At 37.8% G+C, this 27093-nt stretch overlaps 3 protein-coding genes across 5 annotated transcripts; all 3 read right to left on the bottom strand.

The window, feature by feature from the left end:
- Positions 1–179: 179 nt before the first annotated feature.
- On the bottom strand, positions 180–11117 carry LOC103996049 (uncharacterized). 3 transcript variants are annotated; one of them, XM_065122638.1, is made up of 10 exons: positions 10844–11117; positions 8217–8527; positions 5989–8049; positions 5411–5859; positions 5175–5296; positions 2650–4686; positions 2485–2533; positions 2137–2384; positions 1822–1932; positions 180–799 (listed from the first exon to the last, which is right to left on the bottom strand). In XM_065122638.1, the coding sequence occupies exons 3-10, from the start codon at positions 7685–7687 to the stop codon at positions 571–573; spliced, it is 4944 nt and encodes a 1647-aa protein (XP_064978710.1). In that variant the 5' UTR covers positions 7688–8049; positions 8217–8527; positions 10844–11117; the 3' UTR covers positions 180–570. The 3 variants fall into 3 exon arrangements, with proteins under 3 accessions (XP_064978710.1, XP_009415124.2, XP_009415123.2); XM_009416849.3 differs by having other exon boundaries at positions 5411–8049; positions 8217–8397; XM_009416848.3 differs by having other exon boundaries at positions 5411–8049.
- A 4906-nt stretch (positions 11118–16023) lies between these two features.
- On the bottom strand, positions 16024–19217 carry LOC135620042 (uncharacterized). The gene is made up of 2 exons (XM_065122639.1): positions 18678–19217; positions 16024–16284 (listed from the first exon to the last, which is right to left on the bottom strand). The coding sequence occupies exons 1-2, from the start codon at positions 19075–19077 to the stop codon at positions 16253–16255; spliced, it is 432 nt and encodes a 143-aa protein (XP_064978711.1). The 5' UTR covers positions 19078–19217; the 3' UTR covers positions 16024–16252.
- A 1307-nt stretch (positions 19218–20524) lies between these two features.
- Positions 20525–25324, bottom strand: LOC135618307 (truncated transcription factor CAULIFLOWER D-like). The gene is made up of 5 exons (XM_065119185.1): positions 24938–25324; positions 23528–23603; positions 22441–22502; positions 20944–22363; positions 20525–20848 (listed from the first exon to the last, which is right to left on the bottom strand). The coding sequence occupies exons 1-4, from the start codon at positions 25291–25293 to the stop codon at positions 22243–22245; spliced, it is 615 nt and encodes a 204-aa protein (XP_064975257.1). The 5' UTR covers positions 25294–25324; the 3' UTR covers positions 20525–20848; positions 20944–22242.
- Between the last annotated feature and the right edge of the window lie 1769 nt (positions 25325–27093).

Genomic DNA, 27093 nt, shown 5'->3' on the forward strand with positions numbered 1-27093 from the left:
ATTGGTTAAAGTATCACAACTACCTGCATGTACCTCACAACTTGATGGTCAGCACTTGTGAGCTCATATAGAAATGTTATCGAGACGTGATGAGCAAGATATATCAACTGAATAAGTTTCATCAAAAAATGACTCAAAAAACAATCACAGATCAACAAACAGGCATTTTACTCTTCCGAGGAGCTAAAGATTTTTTGTTTTAATTTTCAAGTTTATTTGAATAAAAATTATGTAATAATGCTGAAACTCTCCTCTCATATAAAAATGAGATGCCACAACCTAATTTTCTGTACCTCCATTGATGTACAAAGACCTATACCTCTCATATCAGGGTGAACAACCATCGGGAAAGATTTCAAAGGCCAAACCCCTGAGCGGTCCTCGTCTTCAATACTAGGACAAAAGAACTGCCTGCCCCCTCTCACATTAATGCTTATGAACTCTCTCTCTCTCTCTCTTTCTCTCTCTCTCTCTCTTTTTCCGATGGAGGTGTGACTGAAAAGCATCGAGGAATAGCGATGGCGACCACAGCCATTTGACAAGAGAAACAAAATCAATTGATAAATGATCTTAGAGTGAGAGACAGCAAACCCCCTCGGGTAGATTTCCAGGCACTGGAACGGCGGTGATATATCTCTGCGGAAAGATCCTGCGATAGGCATTTCCAGGAGTGGAAGATACATCGACCCCATCAGCATGAGTCCGACCATGAAACTTGCCTAATCGGTTCACAATGGAAAACCTCTCTAACTCTTGGCACTCCAGTCGGACATCCAACATCGATGTCTTCCTCTCCAATCTGAAATATATTAATCAAATGAAATGATTAAATACACCACACATGCAAAATTACACCAGGGAGACTTCGACCGTAAGGAAAGACTTGCAAGGTCATTAAATTCAAAACAGAACCATACCAATTCAGTTTCTCAGCACTAACACGACTAGATTCAAGACATTAAGGCATGCAAATCCAAAAGAAATCTTTATCACATTTAGCTGCTAATGAAAGTGTGACAATTTATTCACCTAGATAACCTGTCTATGACAACTTAAGACAATCATCAGATTTGTTTAACCATTTATTCACTTTACAAGCTTCGAAAAGAACATCTATAATAAGAAAACATCGGACGTAAGATGCAAAGTGACGGGCTATTTTCTCTCTGTGGGTGACCTTATGGAACATTACTGATCCATTCAGATTGTAATGACAGACCTGTACAACCAAGTCCCTTGAGATAAATTACAACTTCAAATTTGTCCTAATGTACGAAGCTCCCACCAATGTGGGGTGCGGGTAAGTCTGACGTATCCAAGCTTATTTATTATAAGCAAGGAGACTCATCATAAAGTAACAAGTAAGCAACCTTGACAAGTCAAATAAAGATCATTCAAATATCTTTCTATTGTACCTAGTAAAATTTTTAGATCTTCCATCTTTCCTCACACCACTAATCTTAATTAGATGTCTTCCAAATTTAATATATAGTGATCTCAACTAGTGATATAGTGTACTACCACATTACATATTGCCTGGCACTTGTCCATTAACATCATTAGCAGCATCAAGAACATCAAAATTCAAAACAGCTACAAAGATCTAAAGGGTATAGCAAACATCAAATACATTAGACAAGAATGCAATGGCACCGCTAATGTGCTAGTCATTAATCTTTTATTGAAGTGATGCCTAGTTGTTCACGAATTTAAGTATTTCTTTTCTCATCTTTCTTAGTAACTTGATACATCCATCTCCTAAGCACACGGGAATAAGGAAAAGAAAAATATTTCATGAAAAATAATTGATATTGCTCTTACCTTGAGAAATCAGTTGAAAGTTTCTTGGATCTACCAATGAAATCTTCCATAAGCTTTAAGAATGTATCTTCTTCCACCTTCTTGGAAGTCTTAACCTCTCCAATATTTATCCTAGAGTTAAAGGGTGGAAAAAGATAACTGATTAGCAAGTAATAGTATATATATTGCACGAAACAATATACACCAATATGACAGATCATATCCATCAAACTGGGTGGGAAGAGTAGGATCTCCTAAATCAAAGATGAGTATAACGATCTGATAGCTTGAGGTCATACTATAATGTTCTCGATGAATTTCAAAGGCGACGCTTACGTATTTTCATTTCCCAACAGCAAATGGGAATCACTTTCTGAGGAAGAAACCAGGCTGCATGCATCTGCAAGTGCTGTTTTAGCAATAGAAAAAGTCACACTTTGATAACCTGAAGTTGCCTCTCCTTTGAACATCACAGCTGGTACAGCTGGAATAAGTTGTTGCATCAGTTGAGTTGTCAGGATTATCCTTCTTCGTGACTGAGGCATAAACAGGCCATCATCCATAGTTTCAGCTTCATCATCCACCTATATTTAGAAACCAAGGTCCACAACATCCACTGTAAAAGCTCTGGATAAATAGTACATAAAATTGATTACACTGGCCAAATTGGTAAGATAAACAAACCTTCTCTATCAATCTATTGGCAGCTTGAGCCCAATCCAACTCTGGCATACTGCAAAAAGATTCATATTTTAAGACTAATCCAAATTAAGATATATTTCTCTGAAAAACCATGTACAGATAGTTTTTTTATTGATTAAACAAAAGTTTTACCATCAAGAATACCACCTGATGCTCTGCAAACTTTGTGGACATCCCATGACCATCTTATGCCATGGCAGAAGATCTCTATTTGCAATTTTGCGCTTCTTTGACCTTATAATTCTACCATGGACCATCACATCCGGGGGCAGCAAAGAAGTTGTATCACTGGGTGCTATCTTGAAGGCCAATGTATCTTGCCTATAGCTACCAACCTGGCTGCTATCAGGTCTTTGCTCGACGACATTACTATTATCCATCTTTGCAGGAGCATTTTGGAGAAAGTACTGCTGAACGGAAGCTTTTCTACTCCTATGGGCGTCAAACATAGCAACCATCCTGCCATTTTGGTAGGTTCCATAACTGTCAAACCAGGAAGGAGCCATCTGAGGACTAATCTGGGTGGGCTCACCATCTCCCAATACATTTGCTGTGGAACTTGTACTAAGTGGTTCCATGTGACTTTGGATATGATGTCCTGCACTGGATGTGTTGGGATTCTGTTCTTCACTGTCACTTGAAGTAAAGCTCAGCATTTTGGCATCTGACGTGAATGAAATATGAGAAGCTGCTCCAACTTTACCATCTGCAGGGATTCTGGGAATTGTATTCTGGCCATGAACAATTCCCTGATCTACATTGAAATTCATCTGTGAACTATCGGAACTAAAAGCAGCTCCTTTTGGTAGGTTTCCTGTCTTGTTTACATCAGATTCAGAAGCCTTCATGGACTGTACTTGATGAAACAGTGAATAGTTTTGCTGTTGAACATCTGAAGGCTTTGACATGCGCCCTGCAAGAATACCACTGCTGGTAGAGACATTATTCGTTAGAGGAGCACGCAATACACAAGAACTAAGAGCTTGATCCTGTCCATTTCTTGTTTTGTTAACATCCTGCTGTGGCTTTAGCACAGCCTCTTTCCCCTGGGATGTATTGCTTGACTCATGAGAAACATCCATATGCTCAGGAGGAGCACTATCTTCCTTATTTACTTGATCACCTGGCTTTGGGAGGCCCCATGAACTTGTGTCTCTACCATGATTTATTATAGACTGAAGTACATTTGGAGTCAGAAAAGGATCAATACCAGCTTGACGTTGTTGAGCTGAAATATTTGTCCACACATTATGCAACATCTTTGAGAAGCTGGCTTGCTGAGACGTGCCTGACAGAGAAGGTTGTGAACTTGACTTTGTCTCTACAGCAGGTAACTGTTGGCCCGAACTTATAATTTGAGAAAATCCTGCAATTGTTCCTCTTGTATGTTCTGTCCCTTCTGAGGAAAATTGTGAACCAACAGGTACACGAGATTCAGCATGGGAAGCAACATCTGAAGCTGGAAACCTACCAGCCAGAGGAGGCAATGATGTTTGAACAGATTGGCCACCTAAAGATCCACTTTGACAGTCAAGTGGCTGCCTAACGAGAGAAGCATTTCTAACAAGCATATTTGTATTAGTTTGGTTACTAAAGGAAAAATTGACAGAATGGTCCAAAAGTCCATGAGTAGTTGTTGCATTAGAAGTATGTTGTTGCCATTGCTGTTGTTGATTCTCCAGGTGATCTTTTGCACTAGAAATGTGTTGCTGTCTAAGCTGCTGTTGCTCCTGCAGCTGATCTCTCACTGAAGAAGAATCAGAAACAGTGGCTGATGATTTAAAATGATTATTTGCTTCTGAATATTCAGTTTTTTTCTGTCCAGGTAGGCTGGCTATCTTATCCCAATTTTCTCTTTTAGATGCTTCATCAAATGGAAGAACAGGTCGAATCGAGGATGTAGGACTAAGCCACGTCTGACCCTGATATTCTGCTTCATGGTCTGATTGCCCACTGTTAATATCATTCAAGGACTTGTGAGAGATTGGTGTATAGTTTGGTAGTGGTTGCCCCTGAGATGGCGGGGCCAAACGCAACCCAAAACCACGCAAATTAGAAGACTGATCAAAGTGAGGATGCGTGATAGAAACATCAGCAGCAGCTTGTGGAGGAACATCAGATGCATTTGTAGAAACAACGTTCTTTGATTGGTCAACCTTGTGGAGAAGCTCGAGCATATTATAACTGTGATAAATTACAAAAAATCAAGCATTAGAAAGATCCAAATGCATACATATGCCAAAACCAGAAATCTCTTTCACCATCAAGCACTGGAACAGCAATACAATTATTTTAATAGAATTTGTATTTAAACCATGTAATGGCATATAGGAACAAAATGTAGACAAGCTGGGTACATTGGCCTGCAGAGAAGGTTGTAGAAATCCAAAGTTGAGATCCAACACTAGGTGTTTTGCAATGATTGGTCCACCAAAAAGTAATAGATGAAACATAAGTGTGTTCTTTCAGGATTGTTCAACATTAAATTATTGAAGAAAGAATAGACTACCCATGTCAGCCATCCCAGCACTAGGCATGGGAGAAAATTAGACCCTGATAACATACCCTGGCTGTCTGATGGTGGTATGCACCATGCAGGTATCAGTATACTGCACCATAGCAAGGAGGACCATGAGGGAGCTAAATTGATGCTCAGTCTAAGTAAATTGTACCTTGCTTGAGCAACCACTTCATTCTGGGAATGTTGAGCAGTTGAGCCATCAAAAGAACTCCTAGAGGGGCACACAGGTATGGTACCTCGAGACTGCAGTCCCTCTGCTCCCACTGCAATCCTCTGTAAATTAGAAAGTATCCACATGAACAAGAATTAAGCATTAAATTTTAACGATAAGTTAAAAAGAATGTAAAGAAAAATACAAAATCACAATGGTTACAATAACTCATTTACCTCGGACACATCCATAGGATTGTTGGGTACAATATGACCAGAAAACTGTGATTTCCCAAAAGATGATTGCCCTTCATTGTTTGATCCATGAAAAACAGAGTTGGACAAGCCCTGCAACCGTAATAGTTGATTGGGCAGGAAAGAAGATTCTACAGGTTTCCTCAAACTTCCCAGTGAATTCTGCAACATTTTTGACCCCACAGTAGGATGACTTGACAGAATTGAGGACTTCTGGCCTCCACTTACGGAAGGATATTGGTCATTCACAGTCAATAGATACTTCTCTTTTGCTGCAATTCCGGCATAACTGTCACCTAAAACCACTCTTTCATGTTCTTTTTTCTTCTCATAGCTTTTACCCAATCTTTCTGCAGCAGTACTTACAGACATCTCCCAAGTTTGTGGCTTCCTGCTTGGCTGGTTCTGGTTTTCTTCAATATCTTTGTCATCTTCAGAATGCACACATGAATTAAGGGCAAAATGTCCCCCAAAAACAGTTTGCTGCACATTAGTAACCTGATGATGCATGTCCTGACTCAACTTTAAGGTGTTCGGTTTATTGACAGAAACAAATTTACCTGCTAAGGATTCTTCAGCTTGTATGTTGAGACTGCCAATATCAGATTTGACTCGTTGCAAGCCAGAATTCATATTAACATGATTTTCACCAATCTCCCACAAATGGCCATCACTTTCATGATGATTTGATTTGTCACCTCCAGATGCCATTGGAAAACTTGCCTTCAAGCTATTTAGCTTATTAACAGGCAAAACAGAAACATTGGATGATGGCATGTTTTTCTGGTTTCTCCAACCATCCTCTGTGTCCTGTGACTTATATTGAATCTCCTCAGAACTGTTCTCATGCTGCTTGATGGTCAGCCCAGCCCACGCACGACTAGTTGAAGGCATTTGAGCTTGAAGACTACCTTCCACAATTTTTTGATTCTGATGGAATTCTTTGTTACTGGATCCTCGGAAGGATGAGACACGGGGAGCCTCGGTCAGAACCCTACTGCTTTCTTCATAAGTGGAGTCAAAAGAATGCTGATTAATAGGGCCAGTGGAAGTTGGCGTTGTATTAGCATCATTAAACAAAGGAAACGGCCTAGAAGTTGAACTTGCACCCTTCAAGTTGCTATCATCCCAAATAGCTGACTGTTTCCCATTGTCAGTTGTTGTAATCAGAGGCTTTAGCATCTGTTGCTCTGTTTTTTGGTAGCTCAGGCCACTCCATTCTTCCTGGACCCCCTTGTCACTAGTGGAAGCTTGTACAGCCTCTTGCATAAGAGCACTCCAGCTCCCACTATGGACAGAAGGAAATGAACCAAAATAATCATTCTCTGAAGAATGCCCATGTGCATCTCCATCCATGCCAGAGGTAAGGCTCCCTCCAAATGAAAATCCCCAGTTGTCATCCTCATCGGTGCCGAACAAGAGCTTATGTTCTATAGGATCCAGACTGGCCACACCAGTAGAAGTTCCTACCTGTGATTCTTGTTTCTCCACTAAATTACCCAATGCATCATCCTGTACTTGCCTACCATGAAATTCCTGAAACCGAATGCTGTGTTGCAGATTGTTCAATTGTTGAAACTTTTCTGATGTCTGTGTTGAAGAATTGTCAACGACATGTTTCCCTGGAAAATTCCGTGCAGTGGCCCAAGCCTTCTCCTGTAAGGAACCTTGTGAGTCTATTTGATGATCAGTTTGGAAAATGCTAGATGAGTATGATGTCTTTTCTGCATTTGTTTCAGCAGCCTTGGTCATTGAATCATGATTAGAACTTGATATTCCTAATAGGTGAGAATATTGGTCTCCAGAGCAAGTGCCTGAAACGGATATGCCACTAAAAGACTGATTAATTTGTGGTGGCATAGATCCAATAAATTGCATCGCTTGACTTTGATCATTTGATACAATAACACCATTTGTAAGGTTCTGCATGGCAACAGAGCAACTTGGCTGTACATGGTTCATGTTTCCAGCAGTAAACATCTGAGAATTACCAGATAAGTTGGATGAGCCTCCAACATAATTATTAAGCCACATATAATTATATGGATCATTGATGGGCATTTCATTTAAAGTTGCAGGTAACTGATTTCTTTCATTTAATGTTGAAGGTAACTGAATGTCTGTTGCAGGTTTTGCTACAGCAGAAAACTGGCTAAGGGGACTCAGTTGCCTCGATCCCTGATCTAGCTGCTGTAGTTGCTGCTGTCTCCGAACCTCTTGGAGCTGCTTGTACATCAACTGTTGTTGCCACATTTGCATGTTGGATGAGAAACTTGGACAAGGAATTGAAGCTCAAAAGAGGTAATCCTTACTAGCAGTGAAGCTCATTAGCCTCTTGCTTCTATATATCCATTAGGAACAGAGCAGCTTTCCTTGGATCCTTTAATAGCCATCAAAAAATGAAAAAAAATATGTTGGCTTAAAAGCTAAGCTTTGAAAATGATTAGTGTCTGATTATAACTTTGAGGGTAAAAATCTTTTTTTTTCCTTTTTCTAATCTCCACAAGAAGAATCTTAGAAACAATCCATATTAAGCAAGAGAATCAAACTTCGTGAAGAACAACTGTATGTTGCGATAAGGCACCATATTAGCTTCCTCTTCCATTGATTTTCATACCTTCCTGGAATACAAAAATATATGAAATAATTGTTAGCTTAAATTGATAGCAGTATTTATAAATTTAGAAATAATTTGCTCAATCTTCCACACTTTGGGTGCTCTTCTAATAAGCTTTCAGAAGGTTTCCTCTGGGAGGAAAATTCAAGAGAAAAATTAACCAAAATATACCTGATAAACGAGAATGGGGTCTTTTCGATTCAGATTTCACAGTGTTGCATTGAAATTGAACTATCCATGACATATTCTACATAATCAGCCAAATTCCAACTTCGTGATGATTCAATGACTACAAAGTGATTACTCTTCTCAAAGAGAATCTGAACCTCCTCAAAATGGCACAAAATCCAGCCTGCACTGACCAGAAGTTATAACTTAATTTCCTGATATTCTGTAAACTTATCCCTTTGGTAAATGGAAGCAAATTCTTGACAGTATGATGATTTACTTAAACAATAACAACCCTTAAAAAGCAATCCAATCTGTGAAACAAATCAAATACAATGATTATAGAAATGAACTAAAAAAATTTAATTTAAGAAATAAGCAACCAAACAAAGCTACTTGGTAAATCACAATACATGCCACTCTCATATCTATAGCTAAAATTCATGGACTTTGTACCTATTATAATTAATGAATAACAATCATCAAACACGTATTTTATTTTATCCAAGGCCAAGAAGGACTAGAGTGGGAAAGGAAAGCATAGAGCTTCTACATGGATTAGCTAAAACTTCTTCCTTCACCCTTCTGACCAGAAAAGTTTACTCCTTTCGAGATCTTTATTTTTCTTGTTGCTGCTTCCTGATAACACAGAAACTAGGGAAATGGTTGGCTACAGATGGCAGTCATTTCTAAGATGAGAATGTTAATTTAAACATCACTCATGGTTGGAATATGTAGATTAATTGCATTTGTTCTTCACCCCGTGTTCCCATCATAAATTCTAATAAAGGTGGAATCACATTCCAAAATGGGTGAACTAAGTTCATGAAACACCTGATAATATGAAATTCATGAAACAGCATTATTGTACTACCAAAGCTAACCCACCTTACTGTAAATAAGCCATAATTTTTTTAATTGAATTTCATTGGCACTGACCTAGAACCACACTGACGAAAATTTATATATTATTAAATCAGACTTTGGAAAACAACAACTCCAATAAAACTAGCAAAGAAAACAACAAAGGTGATTAAAAATTTGCATCGATAAGATTCAACTCTTGTTGTAGCATAGCACATGAGAACAAGAAAGGCTCTTTAGAAAAAGACGATGCACTACTTAGAAATACTTTGCCTTGTAATTCGTAGTGAGAGTTTCTTCCTACCTATATTAGAAGTTACATTATAAGAATGGAAAGTTGGTAAGTAGGAACAATAATTTTTCATCATACACATCAAGCAGGCATAAACAAGGAGAGACATCAAGATATATCAAACAAGTAGAACAGTCATTCCACATCATATTGCACCTTAAAGGCCACAGGCCATTGAAGACCCGCAGAAAATATCCTTCCCTACATGCACAATACACACAAAGACTACAAGAAGTCTAGAAGGAAACAAAATTTAAGAAACAAACTTAAGCAATTAGATGCCACACCATAGACAGAGGTTTCAAAAAGAAAGCCACAAAATATGGAAAGCAGATCAAAAAATCAATATACTCATAATCATTTTAAACAGGCAAGGTGGGTGAAGGGAAGCTGGGGTTGGTTGGTGATGGAGCCTTCATATTGAGTTATTCACAGCAGTCAAAATAAAAATCAAGGGACCATAATACTTCCTCTGGAAGACAAACTGTTTTTCAGAATAAAGTGCTACAAGCTCGTGAACCAAGCAATAAAGTTCTGAGGCCTCCACTTATTCCCAGTACTGAAAAGTGATGTGTTGTTAGTTATATCCATGGACAACAAAATACAGAAATCACTAAGTTAAATTGAGTATTACTAAAGCATGCTTTAAACAATGGAATTAAGAAAAGGTAAAGGGAGAGGAATGGTAGCAAAAAAGCAGAAGAAGAGTTCAAGAGTTAATATGTCCATAACAATAAATTTTGAAGAAAAATTAAAAAACAGCAACCAATTATCTGAACTAAGATGTTTCTGGTTCAAAAAAGTTTCATTTATCCATAAAAATTCCATAGTATATGCATTCTTGCACCCACTAAACCAAAAGGATGACACCTTCAACAGCTATCTACCCCTATTAGGAAAGACGTTTTATTATGTTTGTGGTTCAAAAAAGCTACATTCTTTCGTAAACTTCCACAGTCAGCTAATCCAAGAAGATGAACGCTTTACCGATCATTCACCCTCTTACAAGTGGTGCTAAAAAATATATCAGCTAGCTGAAGATTAAGAAAAACAAGATATGACAAGTAAAGCGTGCAATTTTAAGAATCCAGTTCATAATTTAGCCTCAGGTTTGAGCTCAGAAGAGCGTCTACATGTTCTAAACTTTCAGTTCTCGTGCAAAACCGCCCAAAACAACATAAAAGAGAACCAAACCCTAAATAACACTAAGCCCAGAATCCTAGGAACGAAGACCAAAGACCTCAATGAGAAGCCAACCAATTACTCCAAAAACTTTGCAACCCTACATCTACCCAGCTCCCCGCACCCCATGACCAACGCCCGGTTCTCACCATCAACTAAATCCAACCAAACCGCACAGCTCCCCGTCACATCCCTCCACAAATCGGGGACAAGCGCAACTAATTCCCCACCTCGACAGGCAAATCCAAAACGAATCAACACAAACAAACCCAGAAGGGGAATAATCCAGCACCTACGGCCGCTGCAAAGCAGCAGATCGATGGATCGATCCGCAAGGAGCGAGGAGCCCGATCAGCCGGCAGGAAAATTGGGGATCTCTTCAGGGAGGGAGGGAAGGAGGGAGGCGCAAATGGCGACGGGATCGATCGTCCCGGAGCTGAGATCAGAGTTCCTCCGCGCTCGTAATCGGGGCTTAGGGTTAGGGTTCCACGAGGGCTGGGGGCGCGATCACCCTATTGGAGCTCGCCATCTCCCCCTCTGCGCGAGAAAGGGTTTCTATTTTTGCTTATTTGTGAGAAAAGATAAAAGGGGAGATATGTTTGCTCGCGATTATTTCAAGGGCGAGACGCGGAGAAGAACCGGCCGGCTGGGACACGAAGAGACCGGTTCGGTTCACAGCCCACTTGGTCCCGTTTGCGAGCCGGAGCCGGTGGTTTCTCTCTCTTTATATATATATATATATATATATAATACTAGTATATAGATAATATATATATATTTAGATGTTCTAAAAATACTCTTGTATCCTTAAGTTTGGAAGGAGATAATACTAGTAAATATTTTAGTGCTCCATGGTTTCTTTTTAGTAAATCTAGAAAGGATGATTGAAATTATGATTAATACAATGGTATTTATAATTTGATTTGATTTTTTTTATGGGCATAGATAAAGGAGTCTCGAACTATATAAATATTGTAACTTTTTATATCTGTCTCATTATTGATTATTTTGATTTTTTTTCTCCTCCTATGGAAGTCTTCTCTCTCACTAAAGTCATATGAGTTCAAAATATTTAAAGATGATTAGAGATTCGATGATGATCTTACAAAAACATGCTCGATAAGGCCTGAAAAAACATGTATTTAACTTGATAAATTAAATGACAAAAGTAAAAAAGGAGATTGAGGTAAAGTGTGATTTCGACATGATATATAAAGCAAAAAAAATACCCACTAAGAAAGAGTTTGTTGGCATTGACAAGTATTTTTGAATTCTTACTGTCATTGTACTTAAATGATAATAATCCATCTATAGAAAGACTTATTTGTGAATAAGACAAACTTAGAAGAGTAGAGTTTGATTATTCTTTCATATAAATAGCTCATTAGACATTAGGTATTATCTATCACTTAATGTAGTGATATGAGCTCATTAGAACATCAGTGATATGAATCAGGTGAGAGAATCCATTTTTTGGTTAAAAATTAGAGAAAAAAAAATGGAGGATTTCCTACCATGTATTTGAATGATCAAATTCACCTCCATGATAGAGGAAAATCAAAACTTCATTTTGTAATTTTTCATCATTATCGATCCATCGAACAAAAATAGATTGTGACAACTAATAACTAAGAAAACTCGTTTCATTCCAACTCAATGTTTCAGGCGTAAATTTAATAGGCTTATTGGAATACTATGATTGTGAATTTATGATTTAGTATTTGATTTGAATTTGATCGGATTTTTAAATATAAGCTCATCATATTTGAATTGTGGTTAATTTCATTCGTCGGTCGATTGATGAATGATCAGAGCAACTAAATTAATTTTCTTAAGAAAAATATACATCAACCGATGAATAATCGGAGTAGGCAAATTTATTATTCTTAAGAAAAATGATAAATTAAGATAAACGAAAACAAAAAAATCCAAAATTTTAGGAGCTAAAAATTGGAAAAGACCACCAAAAACAACCAACATCAAAATAATAGATGAAGATAACTACCCTAATTACATGTATAATGTCCACAGGTTGATTGGTAATGACAGATTAGCTTCAACATATTGCTAACTGGCAGATGATTTCCATCACAAACTTTACATGTGCCTGCATTTTAGTGTGGCATTTTATGCTCGTAAAAATGGCATACTTTTATTTTTATTTTCAATATTAAACTTCTTTCTCTTCAAGGATTACATTCCTTAGCTCTTTAAAAAACATGCATTGAGCCAAAACATTTAGGCACAGAGCATTTTGCTATAGATATATAACATGAGCAAGAAAGAACTCCATCCCCCTGTTTTCCTTTCTATCAATCATGTCACAACATTTTCTATGGAAGATATTGAGTTTGATTCTTCATGCAAGATTTTGCTGAATTGACCTTTTTTTTCTTGCATCATCACGGTCATGCATTTTGAAGCTTTATTCAAAAACAAGTTGCATGGCTGAAAACACTTGTTTACTAATTCAAATAAATTTTCTTTTTTCTCGTTGATTGGATAGCTTCAGAAGCAAGTTTGGGATGTTGCCAGCTCTAATTTTCATGTTGCTTGGCCTCTTAAAGTTCCATGGCTGCCAAGCTTGGCATGTACTTGATGAAACCTGCCAAGCTTCTAAAGCTGCTTCTGTTGAGGAAGGCATAAGAAGACAAGCCTCAATCGCATGGCCATGTCCAAATCCCAAGTTGAAGGTGGTAGTACTGCCTCAAAGCTGTCACGTCACCAGATAGCTGGCCAAAAGGATTCTGCAACCAATGCATGCATTTATTCCATCACATCAGAGTCCCTGCATGGCTCTTTTCCCATCACATCCCCTCATTGGAGAGTTCTTGGATTACCTTAAAAAGAGGTGTACAGCAATTGGAATGATATGGCCCTGATGGCAGTCCACACAAAGATCCTCCTTGTCTTTATCCTCGTGTGTACTATGGAGCTCAAGAGAGAGATACCACTGACCCTATTGGCTCCTATTTTGTTGGAAAAGGGGACACCATGGACTATGAGTCACATGCCAATGAGATGATGAGCTGAGGGTTGACAGAGAAAGATCAGAGTTTGTGCCTGTGGAGTGGAATGAGTAAGAGAGTACACTCCAAGAATACTGGACACTGACCTCTCTTTTGCCCTTTTCAGTAATAGAAAACTACACCTTGGCAACTTGGATAAACTAATCCCGATTGGGCCATGTCCGGCCGTGCACTTCTCACATGTATCTTTTCCTTTTTGTTCTCCTCCCACAGAATTCTCACAAAGCTCTGCAGGGAACTAAGTTGACTGAAGTCACCATCAAAAGTTGACATGCCCAGATCACAGGTGTGGTTTGACCAAGGCTCTGATAAGGCCATAAAGTTTGTGGCATGCAGGAGATGGGAAAGTGAATGGCATGTCTGTGGAATGCCATATGCTCATCCCAGCAACTCTTCTTGGGCTTTCTTATCAGAGGTCTTCTTGATGCAAAGAGAGGTCATATTTCAGCTTCCCCACTGAGATGTAGCAAGAAATTGGTAGTGTCTCTAATCACAGAATAGCAGCATGTAGATGATTTGATTACACCCAGAAGTTGGTAATTTACTGAACACTATGGTCACCTCATATTTCCTATCATTAATGTGCATTAAATCTTTGGACCTGTAAGCAGAAGTTGTGACCAAGAATCTTGAGGTTCCCATTTGTAATTTGCTGCTCATGATTGGAGATATCCTTTTGTTGGAATCAACAAATTTGAGAAATGGACAGCCTCAGACTTGCTCATCATTTTATGAAGGGATGAATTGGCCTATAGCAGAAAAACTATCTCAAGTTGGGCTTTTTCCAATGGCCATATTAATGATTATGCTTGTAGTTAATAACTAGGCTTATTTAGGAACTTACAATTAATCAATCAGGGCCATGATAAGTTGGGATTGGGTAGGAGAAAACAAAGCTAAATCTGTCCTGGCTTCCACTTTGAACCATTTCATTTAATAACACTACATAACCTGTAAAGTTTGGAATTCTGTATATATAGATAGAGACTGTTGATTATGTAAAGAAACCTTTAAATTTGTCTTGCATCACAAGAACATATCATATAGTTACTTGAAATAACTTATTTAAGTTCTAAGATTTTGTGTTTTGTTATGTCATATCTGGAACTTGCATAGGATGGTCCACTTCATGTGTGTATCATAGTTGAATGGTTCACTATAATTTTTCTTGTAATAGGAAAATGCAAATGAAAACTCCCACTCAAGACAGCTTGTGAAGAACCAGAATCAATCAAATGGCCAAAATAATTATTTTATATATATATAATGAAGTTACAATAAAATAAAAGCTTAAGATATAGTTTTGATTCAACAGGAGTGAATAGAAAGTGACTGAAATAGAGTGTGGATTCTACAAACCACAAGTCCACCAAAGAAGCACTGAAACTTCATATGGTTGGATGGATTAAAATCCACCGGCTAAGCAAATCTGACTCAAAATGATAATTTTTCTCATCCATATTCACCAGGCCAAACTTGAATGTTGAGTAAAGAAATCTGAGTCGATGTGAGCTGAGGCTAAATCAATCATTTTCTTAGCCCAATTGTGGCCTGTTTTCTCACAAATAAGTCCACTAAGCATTCCGATAAAGTGTGAGATCGGAAAAGATAGAACAAACCGAAAGAACCCTAACATCCGAAGATCATTTTATGCGAGAGAACAATCATAGTAGTTTAAGTATTTCGGGTCGATGAATATCTTATCGATTTATATTTTAATATAATAATATTTAAATATGATAATTTTTAGTTATATATATAATTATATAATTTGTGAAGGTCCACAGGAGGTGACATCACCCAGAAGCATCAATAGTTGCTTTGGTCCAGCTACAGGTTGAGCGGTCCTCCTCCTCAGCTGCACTTAGAATGATTGGATCTTCAATTCGTTTGGAGAGAGAAGATTACAACAGGACTGAGATAGTCGGGGGAAAATAAATCACACCCACAAAATAAATCCTAAAGAGAATATTCAGATGTCACAATCTGGTCAATCTCCCACCTAACGTGACTGACAGCTTCTCATCAATAGTCTCCACGCTTTTTCCTCACTCGTACTGAAATGATCGACATAAACGTGTGGGAAAAAAAAATCAAGATTTTTTATAATTTTAGTTTGTAGGATGAGAACTCAAACATTTGATTTAAAATAAATTTCGTAGAGTGAGAATTCAATGCGGCGATAATTCTTTGATTACTTAATATATGTTGAGTTTTAAGGAGGGATGAAATTTTTTTTAGCAGCTTATGCGTTTGAGATAAATAATAATTCGACTAAAATATTATTAAAATCATTCTACTGGGAAGGATTGAAGGTGGAGGAATCTGAAGGAAAGAAAAATCTTAAAGCTTAGAATAATATAGGAAAACTCATTCAATCTGCAAAACATCTGTGAGCCACTGGTGTTCAACAGGCAACAATCAACAGTCCAAGGATGGTATATAAACATGACAATGCAGTTGGATGCATAGAATTTGTGTGATATATCTTATATTTGTTACAACCCAAAAGTAAAAAAATATATCAACTTTACAAACCAAATGTAAAACATTAAGAGGTCGAAACCTCATTTTAAGCAGCACTGCTGACGGTTAATATAGCAGCCATCCAACATTCATGTCGGTACCAACTCTAACAGGAGAGTTGCCATTTTTTCTTGTCGGAAGTACTCTTAATCTGCTGGAAGTTTAGACGGGAGTTTGCCTGCAATGCCAAGCAATAACATAATGTATTTGAGATGTGTTACAGTTGCCAACATGGTGTAATTGATTAACATATGTGACGGATTTATGAAAGTAAAATGATTTGCAAAATACATATGATGATTCATCCAAGCAAAATGTCATGAGCCTTAAATATCATCTGCCACCAATCAGATGTAATAGAGGCGTAAGCTACCAAAGATATCATGAGATTACTTCTGCATTTATCATCACCAGAACTCCCACCTAAATACAAGTAAATCACGAATCCAATATGATCGTGTTCATTATATCACTCTTTAGACCATTTTCCAGATCATGTGTGACTGGAAATTCAATCATGAAATAAAACTGTTTAGAGCAAGCTACCACCGGCCATTTCATTATCATGGAATTCAATCAGAATGATATTCAAATTTTCTTTCAGCTGTATGGCGGTCCAATTATCTTCTGGGCAGAACTTGAAAAATCTTTAGTGGCCCTGTAACTTGACATGACCAAGTCAGACTACAGCTAGCTTCAAAGAGAAATACATGACTGAATCCAGAATTTGCACACAAAAATTCTGCGAATTTACCATTATTTGCACCTACCAGATATTGAATGTTTTAGAATGGGAGAATAAACAGTCTAGGTACTATCATAATTTTGTGATTGTGTTAAATAGTTTTCATCCTAAATGGAACAGCAACTTTCAATCAATCAGCAACTCTTATCTTCATGAAATATGGTTGGCCATTTGTCAAAAAGCCAATCACTTTCGAGTTTCCGGGCGACCATCTTGATAATGTGTCATTTTCCAACCAACTAAGATGCAATAATTATGTATAACATGTAACCACTCAAATCCATGTGGAATCTTCTCTAATGTCCCTTCAGATAATCAATCAATCACCATGAAAAGTTGAAAGAATCTGTTACTTTGCAAATCATTCACCGTGAGCAGTGCTGCTTAAATCTGTCAAGTTTTGAAAGAACAAAATTGTGGCACTGCTTGATCCACAATCATATTCTAGTAACTATTTGTTGTCTACTATATTCAGGACTCATTGCACACATCCATATATTTTGTGATTATGCTAAACAAATATATTAGTATTTTGTTGACTGCTAACCATGCCAGACACTTATCCATGCTTTAGATATATCACAGAGGATGAGCATTTTTTATCATCAATTATGAATACCAAGGGAGAGAAATTTTATAGACCTCCTTCGGTTCACATTTTTATAAAATTAAACATAAATATCAATTATAAATTCTAAAATATATATTTCTTTCCCCTACCATGAGACTTCATTTATATCTCATCTGCCCACCACATTGAGCAACCAGATAAGCAACTGAATCTAACTCATGCATCACTGAATACTACAGGCTCAAATGTAAATAATAGACAAGTATGGGCCATGTGACCAAGAGGGTGAGGATAATGAAAAGAATGTCATCTAATAGGCACTATAATATTAGGAAAGAAACCAGCAACAATTAAAAAAGCATTAGTTTCAGATTGACAGTCATAGATGGGAGTGACTTAAAGAAGGCAGATAACCATTCTAGGGGCATCTAGGAAATTGTGATGACTGACAACCAGCCAAGCCTCTCCAAAATAATCCCATCTGGACAATTAGAAATAGTTATCTTGTGAGATTGGACAACTCCAGCATCAAGAGACGAACTGAACAGCATAGTTAAGACAGAACAGGCAGCATAAAGAAATTATTCTTTGAATTCGAAATAAAAATGCAAAACACACAAGAAGAAAAAGATGCAGATCATGTTCAGTCATGCCTTCCATTGTTATTGTCCAATTACTTTGTCAGTCCTCCACTAGTACTGAGAACCACCACTATAATTGGGTCCACATAAATGAATGAAAACAGAAAATGATGAGAAGACAATTGGTGGATCCTAGCTCAAAAGATTACAAAAAAAAGAAAAGTAACTTTGGTGCATTTGAAAGAATTCCTCGTAAATAAATTGATGAAGTCAGAGACATCTTAGCCAATTGATTGTGGTCCTTCAACAACCTTAGAGAAAGACCCAATTAAAAGTGATCTTACTAGAAGCAAGAGGAGACTCTCATCAAGAACTCCAGCAAGTATGCACAACGTTTTACCCGCAAATATTGATGTTCAGAAGAACACAGGGAGACCCAAAAACATAAATTTTACAGACAAAGCGATCTACTCTCTCATGACTGATGAAAAGAAAAGCTATGATTGATGAAATAAAATGATATCTAGAGAGGGCAATGTAAATAATGTAAGTTCGCACCACGAGGAAGAGTTGATTCCGTCAAGAGTGCAAAAGTTCCTAATTTCCAGAAACAGAAGCTACAATCACAAAAGTCTAAATCACAATCCAACCAAGAAGCTCATTAAACATCTCACCTTTGACCTCCTTGGTGGTGGAGGGAAACAGGATGGCCCGTCCCAATTCCGACACGGTCATGACGATCCCGGCCAAGTACAACATGGTCAGCATCCCTATCACCCATGGCATCAACATGAACCCAAGCACGAACGTGACGGACCCACCGAGCATGAGCGCTATCGAGACCCCTAGCATCAAGGACGCCACGGCCGCCGGCGACGCCTGCGGCAGCCTCCGCCGCCGTGGAGTCGGTAGAGGAGAACGATAAGACATCTCGTCCGTTCCGATCCTCCCGACGCCGGGGGAGGGGGCCGAGGAGGAGCGGATGGCGAGTTGTGGGGAACGGAGGACGGCGAAAAGGATGGAGCAGAGCTCGTTGAGGAACCTCGACGTCTGGTCCTCCTCGCCTCTCGTCATCTCCCTCTTCGAAGCCCTGATCCTGATCCTGATCCCAACGCTGAGTGAAGGGGGGCGTGGAGGAGGAGGGGGCGCAGGAGGAGGACGAAGAAGAAAGGAACAGATCAGAGGCGGTGGGCGGAGAAAACAGACACGTTATATCCAGAATGCCCCGTAAGGAAAAGTCCTCTACTATTATTACTAATATTATTCTTACTATTATACTATTATTTTATAATTGTTTTTTTTTTTAATTTAGTGATTCATGAACAGAAATCATTAATTAATAATAATATTACTATTATTATTTCAAGCACAAACCTTTTCTCATTTAATTTCTTCGTTGAGATTCGTGCGTAGTAAGACGACAGGGGGGCGACTCGGCCGTCGAACGAGACAACGTGCGGAAGACCATGCTTGCGAGGCAAGGAATTGTCGCGTGCGAACTCATTGGAGCATTTGTCTTTTGGGGTTGGTGACGCATCCTTGTCTTTTTGGCCTTGCGAGTGAGGTTGTCGAACACCTCACTCTACCACTCCAAAATGTGCATGATATAGGTCGGATTTTTATAAGCTGCCTAATTGTGGGCTACTCGAACGATAAACTTCAATTTTTTTAGTTATCATGGAAATGAATCGAAAATTTTTCTTTCACTCAACAATAATAACATGCCATAATATCTTAATTATTTAAGATTAATTATATAGATTATTTTTATGAAATAATTAATGTTAATAGTACAATGAGTAGAGATAAAATAATATTAATAAAATTATAAATAAATATTTAAATATTTTAAGTTTAATTAAATATATAATTTTTATGAATCTCAATGATGATAAAAAAATTTATTTAATTAGGATTTACAACTTTATTGTTGTTGGTATCGTCGTCTAGCGAAGCTAGAGAAACAATATTTTTAGTTAAATCAATATAGTTTAATTTATTATTTAAAATTTTTAGTAAACTCTTCTTAGGCAACCCTATGATTTTCGCACACATTTGTATCATTTTTTATGATTCTAAGTAGCAAAATTAACTCGATTAGAAAAATTATCTAAAATTTACCTTTTAAGTTGTATGATCTTATCATGGCTAACGATGTTCATTAGAAAATATATTGTTTAAGTTGCAGGATCTTATCATGGCTAACAATGATGAAGAACTATGTAAGATTCTCCAACCACAAAAACTATAAAACTGAGTTATATAGAACCGAACCAAGCCTTTGGGAGATATGGTTATCAATATTATTGAACTGTGTCTTAGAATAGATCCTGACCCTCAACTACACTAACATGAGATGACACCCTAATTAGTCTCACATAGATGATGGCCTACAATGTGGCATGAGCCATCAAGTACGTGCCAAAGGAAGAAGTCACCACATACAAGAATTCAGAAAATAGCATTTCTTTTGAAGGCAAGAGGTTAATATCATGTGAAATATAATAAGTAGAATGCTTAAAAGAGAAGCATCAGAAAGATGCACCCATCTGAATCTGATAATACAACATTGGTTTTGGTAAGTTCTGCCCAAAATTTATTACATTAGAACACATGAGCTTGCAGCAGTTTTATTTAAACATATACATACATAAGCTGTCGATACATATACGACATTCTTTGGGCAGGTGCTTTCATTTTTATACTGCTAGTAATATTCTGAATGAAAGAAGGAAATGTGCTGAGAAGTTTCAGCAGCATCAACATCCTAAGACGGTGGCTGTAAGTGTCGGTATTCCTGCAGTCACCCTTCCCTACTGTTTGGTTCATCTCCAAACTCAGCACCCTATCATTCCAATGGTAGAAGCATAAGGGACGAGAAAGAATCCCAATGAACAAGAATCCATTTATTTCTCACAATTATGTAGTTGCATAACATACCAGATTGAAAAATCTTCTCTCTTCGAGCAATGCCATCTCCTGAATGATAGATTGACAAAAACCAGGTAAGATATGTGTAAGCAAACAGATGAAGCTCATGTAAGTTCCAATAGTAGTTTGGAAGGCAAAGCTTAAGGAAGTTGTTTCCAAAGTTATGCTCCAAGCTTTAGATCATCTGAAGTAAATTTGTGTCAAGCTAAAATTTATGCACCTTCAGGTACTTGTACAATTCCTGATGGCTGGATTGCTGATGCTTTTGTCAAGTGCTAATAATCCTTTATCTACTGCAATCCAAACTCCATTCTGATTTGCAGCGTAGATGATGAAAAACGGGACTCATGAAAAAGGACTTTATAACAACAAAAAGTTGGATTGTGAACAGCAATGCCCTTAAAAGAGCAAAATGAAGGGAAGAGTTGATGTGGCCAACCAGATCACCAATATTTGGGAACAATGCTTGTGTTAATTAAAATTTTAATCTTCAAAAAGATCCGACACCTAATTCTGAGACTCATGAAATACTTGGCACACAACTTTCTAAAATTACAAAAAAGCTTTTTGCCAATGAAACTACTATAGTTCATACCTTCTCACGAAGCTTACTAATTATCTCGAGCATCAGATGTGTCTGCATCAGGAGTTCAACCAAGAACTTGGTTGTTATAATTAGTACGGCTACTAAATGATATAACGACGAGAAATACGATTAAAAATTGGCAAGAAACTAATGTCATCATACATAAGATTTTGATTATATATATAAATTGATAAAAAAATTTCAATTGCTGATAATATTTGCTGACCCTCATCTGATTACATTCAAGCTTTGATTTTGTACACAACATGCACCGTTAGGAAGAAGAAATTCGGCACAGGCGATATAATAAAAGCACAATTAGGAGTCATTTTTTCTTAATGAAACAACGATAAGCTTGGGCTTCTGAGTAGAGACAGAAGCAGATACAAGAAAACAGTGATTGAAACTGTCAGAAAAGATTACAATTTCTTTTGAGTGCAAGCACAAAACTAGTGGTAACAAGGTTCGGATTCAGTTATTTTGAATTTATTAATCAAGCTATACTTTATTAAAGTTGATTCACAAAAGTGTTCTCTTTTAAAGGATCAGCATTTGCTTGAATCCTTGCATAATTAGCACATGAATCAAATAAATGTTAGTCTTGCCTTTATTTGAGATTAGTTTTCTAGCCAGATTTGATGACATTAATTTTCCCATACAAAAATTCCCTTCAACTGATTAGCAGTTTAGCAAAACCCATGATAATATGATTAATTCATGAATTAAATATGAGCTACACTTGCCATTCTTGACGTTGTCTGTGCAAGTGTACCTTCTAGTACGCTCTCAAGTTGGCTGAGATCATTGACACTTAGTTTGGAAATGTTGGTTTCATCAAGGCACCTGGAGCATATTTTTTCTGTATCAACTAAAATGTGATGAAATTTAACACACAGACACACATGGTGCAGATGGTATACCACTGAACAATCTCCAGAATCTGACAGTCTACCCTTGGATAACTAAAGTCTTTAAGACGACCCTGTTAACAAATGAAAAATAAGAACCAATGTAAAGAACTTTTTCAATGTCTCAAGTCAGAGTTACATATAAAAATGAGAATAAGTTAAGCATATCAGTTTTTTTCTTAATCGAGAAAGGTCCAATTAAGCTATCAAGTTCTCTTTGCATTGATCATTGATGAATGATTGATGTTCTATTGTCACTCAGATAACTGCAGACCGGTTGCATTCTGCTATTTATACAAATTAGTTTTTCAATTCATAAATCTAACACAAAATTTTGTGGTCCGTAAATTTTAGAAGTCATCAAACGAAACTTACAGTACTAGAATTAAACAAATCATCAACTGATGTAAGTTTTCACTGTATGACTGTTTTTGCACTCTCAATAGATGCTACTATTGCATTTCCCCCCTTTTTATTTTGAGTAAAAAAATTAATTAGTGATTAGCTGAATAACAAATGCCACTTTTGGCATAACTCTTGAGTCCATTTTGGCTATAACTGGAAGAAAAGAAAATAGCATAGTATATGAGGCAATAACAGTTGCAATTTTTTTTACCTTAATATGCTTTTGGTCTTAATAAAGTGCACCCTCTATCAGAATGACAACAGACACAATTTAATACTAATCATACAAAACCAAGAATGATCTTATAATTACGCCAGAGGAAGGGAGTGTTTATTAGCATTCTTTGGTCGTATGAATTTTATTTAAAATTCATATCTAGCATAAATGCCATAGATTCCTTATGACAGATTTGTTCAGTCCCTTTATTTTATTTGAATAAACAAATTTGACATTAGCTTCTATAGAAATGATATCAAAGCCATCATACGATGGACATTGTTAGTCACAGCTTTATCTTCATCCATGATTGTTGTGCACAGATTAAAGCACAATTGCCACAATTATGGGAAGCATTATAATTTTCTATCAGGAAAAAAATATAAATTTACAAATAACTTAAAAAGAGCATTGACTTTGAAAAGTGATAAAGAAATATTGTATTCAGTTTTTTTAGCAAAAGAGAGATTCATTCACCTGTGCAGAATGGTGTTCATTAACCTCTCTTTCTGAACCTACAAAATGACGATAATGCCCAATTATTTTATCTATGCTGTAAGATTGAGTAAATAGTTAGATCTGCAATCTGAATTAAATACCCAACTAATATTAAAGGACCATAATTGGAATTCATCTTAAGGCAACAAAAAATTAAAGCTAAAAGTCATGATTGACCCTGTAAAAGTACAAAGAGGGATTCAATTTGAACATTAAATGTCAGCTACCTACCACATTACCTTCATAAGCTGCATGCAGTTAAATAACGATACTAACATCTCATCAGATTTCTGATTTTGGCCTATTAATAGGAAATTTGTGCATGCTGGATATAAAAGCCTTTCACAACTTCTGATAATTTTAGGAAGATAATATTTCAGTAGGATGGAGTTTGATTACTGATACACCACCCTCAGTAGAATGTAATGGCAGGAAAAGAAATCCCATGAAGCCAACCCCAAATGGTTGGGAATATGGCTTCTTGTCGTAAGATTTCCATCACAGTTCAGCTATGCTTTTATAAGGAGTTCAAGATTATTGAATAAAGCTAATTAAAAGTCATTTATGATAACCAAAGTACCACTTATTTAAGATTTACATATAATTCACTTCTTGTGAATCTAATCTATGATGAAATGTGGAAAAATGATTATCAAACTTATAGAAGGTATTCTTCTATGCAGATTATACACAAAAAAGGTACAACACTAACCTGATTTCAGCCTATTCTTCTGTTCTGACTTCTGATCTAACATTTTTAGGTGCAACAGCTTTGTAATTCAGTTAGCTCCATCAACTTTTGATGGGACTTGATCTTGTCTGACACTTGAGTCTGGCTACTTGGAAAACAAACTTAAGCAAGAAAGGAATAGATTCTAAATTTTAAACGATATAGTGAATTCTGTGAATGCTAAACTGAGCACCATCTTTTTCATTCCTTGATTACCACATATGTCCTACTACAACAAATTGGACCATGTTATCAAAATCTGAAAAATCAAAGAGATGTAATTCATCCATCACCGGGATCTGTGGAAAAGAATTCCTTTGAAGGATGAACTAATCAATGATTAGGACTCCTAGTTTTAATTGTATCACAGGTCAATCATTCTAGCAGGATCTTCCACAACCAAGAATCGATCTTTACGAGGCATGTGAGCATTTCCATTCTGCAACGTAGGTGTTCTTATGCATGGAACGACCGGAGAGTGCTCAAAAGACAAACTTTCGCTCGTTCCACGTTTTCAGTCTCTAATATAGCGTATGCGCGGGCAAATTAAGCTTGCAGACACCCCAAAAAAAAAAAAAATCAAGAAATGGAGAACAATTGCAGTGTCACAAGAGAATCATACGGTTCTCTCGAAGGAGGAGGATGAAGAAAGACGGGACCTGTAGGGGCTGGCGAAGTGGGAGAGCTTGCCCTTGGCGGAGAAAAGGATAAGGGCAACCTCGACGTCGCAGAGGACGGCGAGCTCCTTGGCCTTCTTGAGTATGCCGTTCCGGCGCTTGGAGAAGCACACCTGGCGGCTGGTGTTGTCCTCGAACCGCCGGAGTTCCACCCTCCGCCTTCCCATCGCCGCCGACCGCCCCCCAACTCTTAACGGTCCCAACCACAAGATGCGTAGAGCAAGACGAAGGGGAAGCGGGAGAGGAAAGGCAAATTTATAGGGCGAGGGAGACGAGAAAGGAGAAAATTCCGGTCGCCATCGGAGCCAAAGGCACACGAAAGCACTCCCCTCTCGCATCGCCCGAAAGGCGCGAGAAGGCACGCACCGTTGAGAACTCGCAAGAGACCCATTAACACCATCTCGGGTTTGGGTATGGATCCGAATATCAATAGTGAATAATGCAAATATATCTAATGGGCCGAATCTTCTCGGCCCAAACTTTAAGCACATTATTATAATCTGTAACGCCCAAGCTGCGTTAGTCCATTAATGTGGAAATTACAACTAATTGTAAGCTCCAGAAACATATTATTCATCATGATTTGTTCCTTCTAATATTTAGATTTAATACTCTGGGCTGTACGAAATTACAAAAAGTATAGGAGCCTATTGGTAAGAAAAATATTCATGCGTTCCTAAATAATTTAGTTTTCATCTAATTTTGATTTAAAAAATTGAAGGGCTAATTGTCGTCAAAGTTCGCTAGTTTTGGCTTTTCGCTGAAGCGTGTAACATTTTCCTTTTTGTTCTTATAGCTAGTCGTATCAACAGTATGGTTTGAATCGAAACGAAATCAAGTTGGAATTGGAACCAAATCTAAATCACTGATAAAAAGTTTAAACTGAAATTGATAATAGTACACAGATCATATCCGTATAAGTCAATCTTAATCTTATCTACTTTCGATGTAGAACTAATCAGGAGTGTTATAATGATAAAATCATTTAATCTCATATTTGGTTGAGGAATACGAGAACTTAAGACACATAAAATTCATCAGATTTTTGTATCGTAGAGAAAGGTCATATGCTCCAAAGGTAAAATCATACGGATACGTTCAAATCTACGCGTCACACTAATAATCCGTGGCCCGTAGTTTGGCTACTGTTTTTGGAACAAGGATCCCTGTGGGGGTGTTCCAAGGAATACACAATTCATCCGTGGAGATAGTTGTGGTCATAACTGATAAGTAGATGAGATTTCCCTAACTGTTGAGGAAATCTCTCTACTCTGTTGAGGGAAATCCTCTAACCCGTTGAGGAAACTTCTCCTTCTAACCTGTATATAAAGACGGAGGATATGTCAATAACATTCAACTTCTTCTTCTACAACTCATTTATCTCTTTATTTTAACATGGTATCAGAGCAGCTCCTCTTGGCGACAGCAGCATCGCCATGTGTTAGCCAAGCGGCCACAGTAGCACGCTGCCTCAAGCGGAGTCATTGAAGAAGCACCAAGACACGGATTCAGAGCCAGTGCTAACCGGTCTTGCCTTTCTTCGCCGGCCTTGCTCCCTCTCCTATTTGCTGCACCTTCCTCTTCCTTCTTCTTCGCCGGAAGGACAACGTGGTCCTTCAGCCCCACGTTGAGCAGCACCAGAGAAGACATCAGCCGCCTCCTGCACTTCTCCGGCCAGTAGCAGTCGCAACTGCTGCATCTTCCTCTATCGCAGCAGCCGCCTCCTGCACTTCTTCCCGGCCAGCAGCAGCCGCAACCGCTGCATCTTCCTTCCTCTATCGCAGCAGCTTTCATTGCCGCTTTTCTCTATACACCTAATTGCTACAGATTTCTCTCACTGCAGTTTCCTTGAGTACTGCTGCAGATTTTTGCGGTCATTTTCCGGCGAACTGCAGCCTCTACAATCTGCTGCAGCAAGCAGCAATCCACAGCAGCGAACTGCAGTCTTGAGTACCGCTGCAGTTTTTGCAGCCATCTCCCGGTGAACTGCAGTCCCTACAATCTGCAGCAGCAAGCAGCAATCCACAGCAGCTGCCGGCAGCTTTTTGGCACTGTTGTAGATTGCTCAATCTGCTACAGCAAGCAATCTATAGCAGCAGCCCCCTCCCTCATTCTCCACCTTGTGTGACCTGAGTATC

Source organism: Musa acuminata, chromosome BXJ2-8, assembly GCF_036884655.1.
Source record: "Musa acuminata AAA Group cultivar baxijiao chromosome BXJ2-8, Cavendish_Baxijiao_AAA, whole genome shotgun sequence".
Taxonomy (NCBI): Eukaryota; Viridiplantae; Streptophyta; class Magnoliopsida; order Zingiberales; family Musaceae; genus Musa; species Musa acuminata.

Bases quoted from the DNA above. Each gene is read 5' to 3' on its own strand.
- LOC103996049 (XM_009416849.3), bottom strand. From the start codon at position 7,687: ATGCAAATGTGGCAACAACAGTTGATGTACAAGCAGCTCCAAGAGGTT. The intron at 4,687-5,174 runs GTACAATTTACT...AATTTATCACAG, and splicing joins GAAGTGGTTGCTCAAGCAAG to TTATAATATGCTCGAGCTTC. The intron at 1,933-2,136 runs GTAAGCGTCGCC...CTTTAACTCTAG, and splicing joins CTGTTGGGAAATGAAAATAC to GATAAATATTGGAGAGGTTA.
- LOC135620042 (XM_065122639.1), bottom strand. From the start codon at position 19,077: ATGACGAGAGGCGAGGAGGACCAGACGTCGAGGTTCCTCAACGAGCTC. The intron at 16,285-18,677 runs GTGAGATGTTTA...TTGGCATTGCAG, and splicing joins CACCACCAAGGAGGTCAAAG to GCAAACTCCCGTCTAAACTT.
- LOC135618307 (XM_065119185.1), bottom strand. From the start codon at position 25,293: ATGCGAGAGGGGAGTGCTTTCGTGTGCCTTTGGCTCCGATGGCGACCG. The intron at 23,604-24,937 runs GTCCCGTCTTTC...TCAATCTTACAG, and splicing joins CACTTCGCCAGCCCCTACAG to CATAGATAAAATAATTGGGC. The intron at 22,503-23,527 runs GTGAATGAATCT...ATTTGTTAACAG, and splicing joins ATGAACACCATTCTGCACAG to GGTCGTCTTAAAGACTTTAG.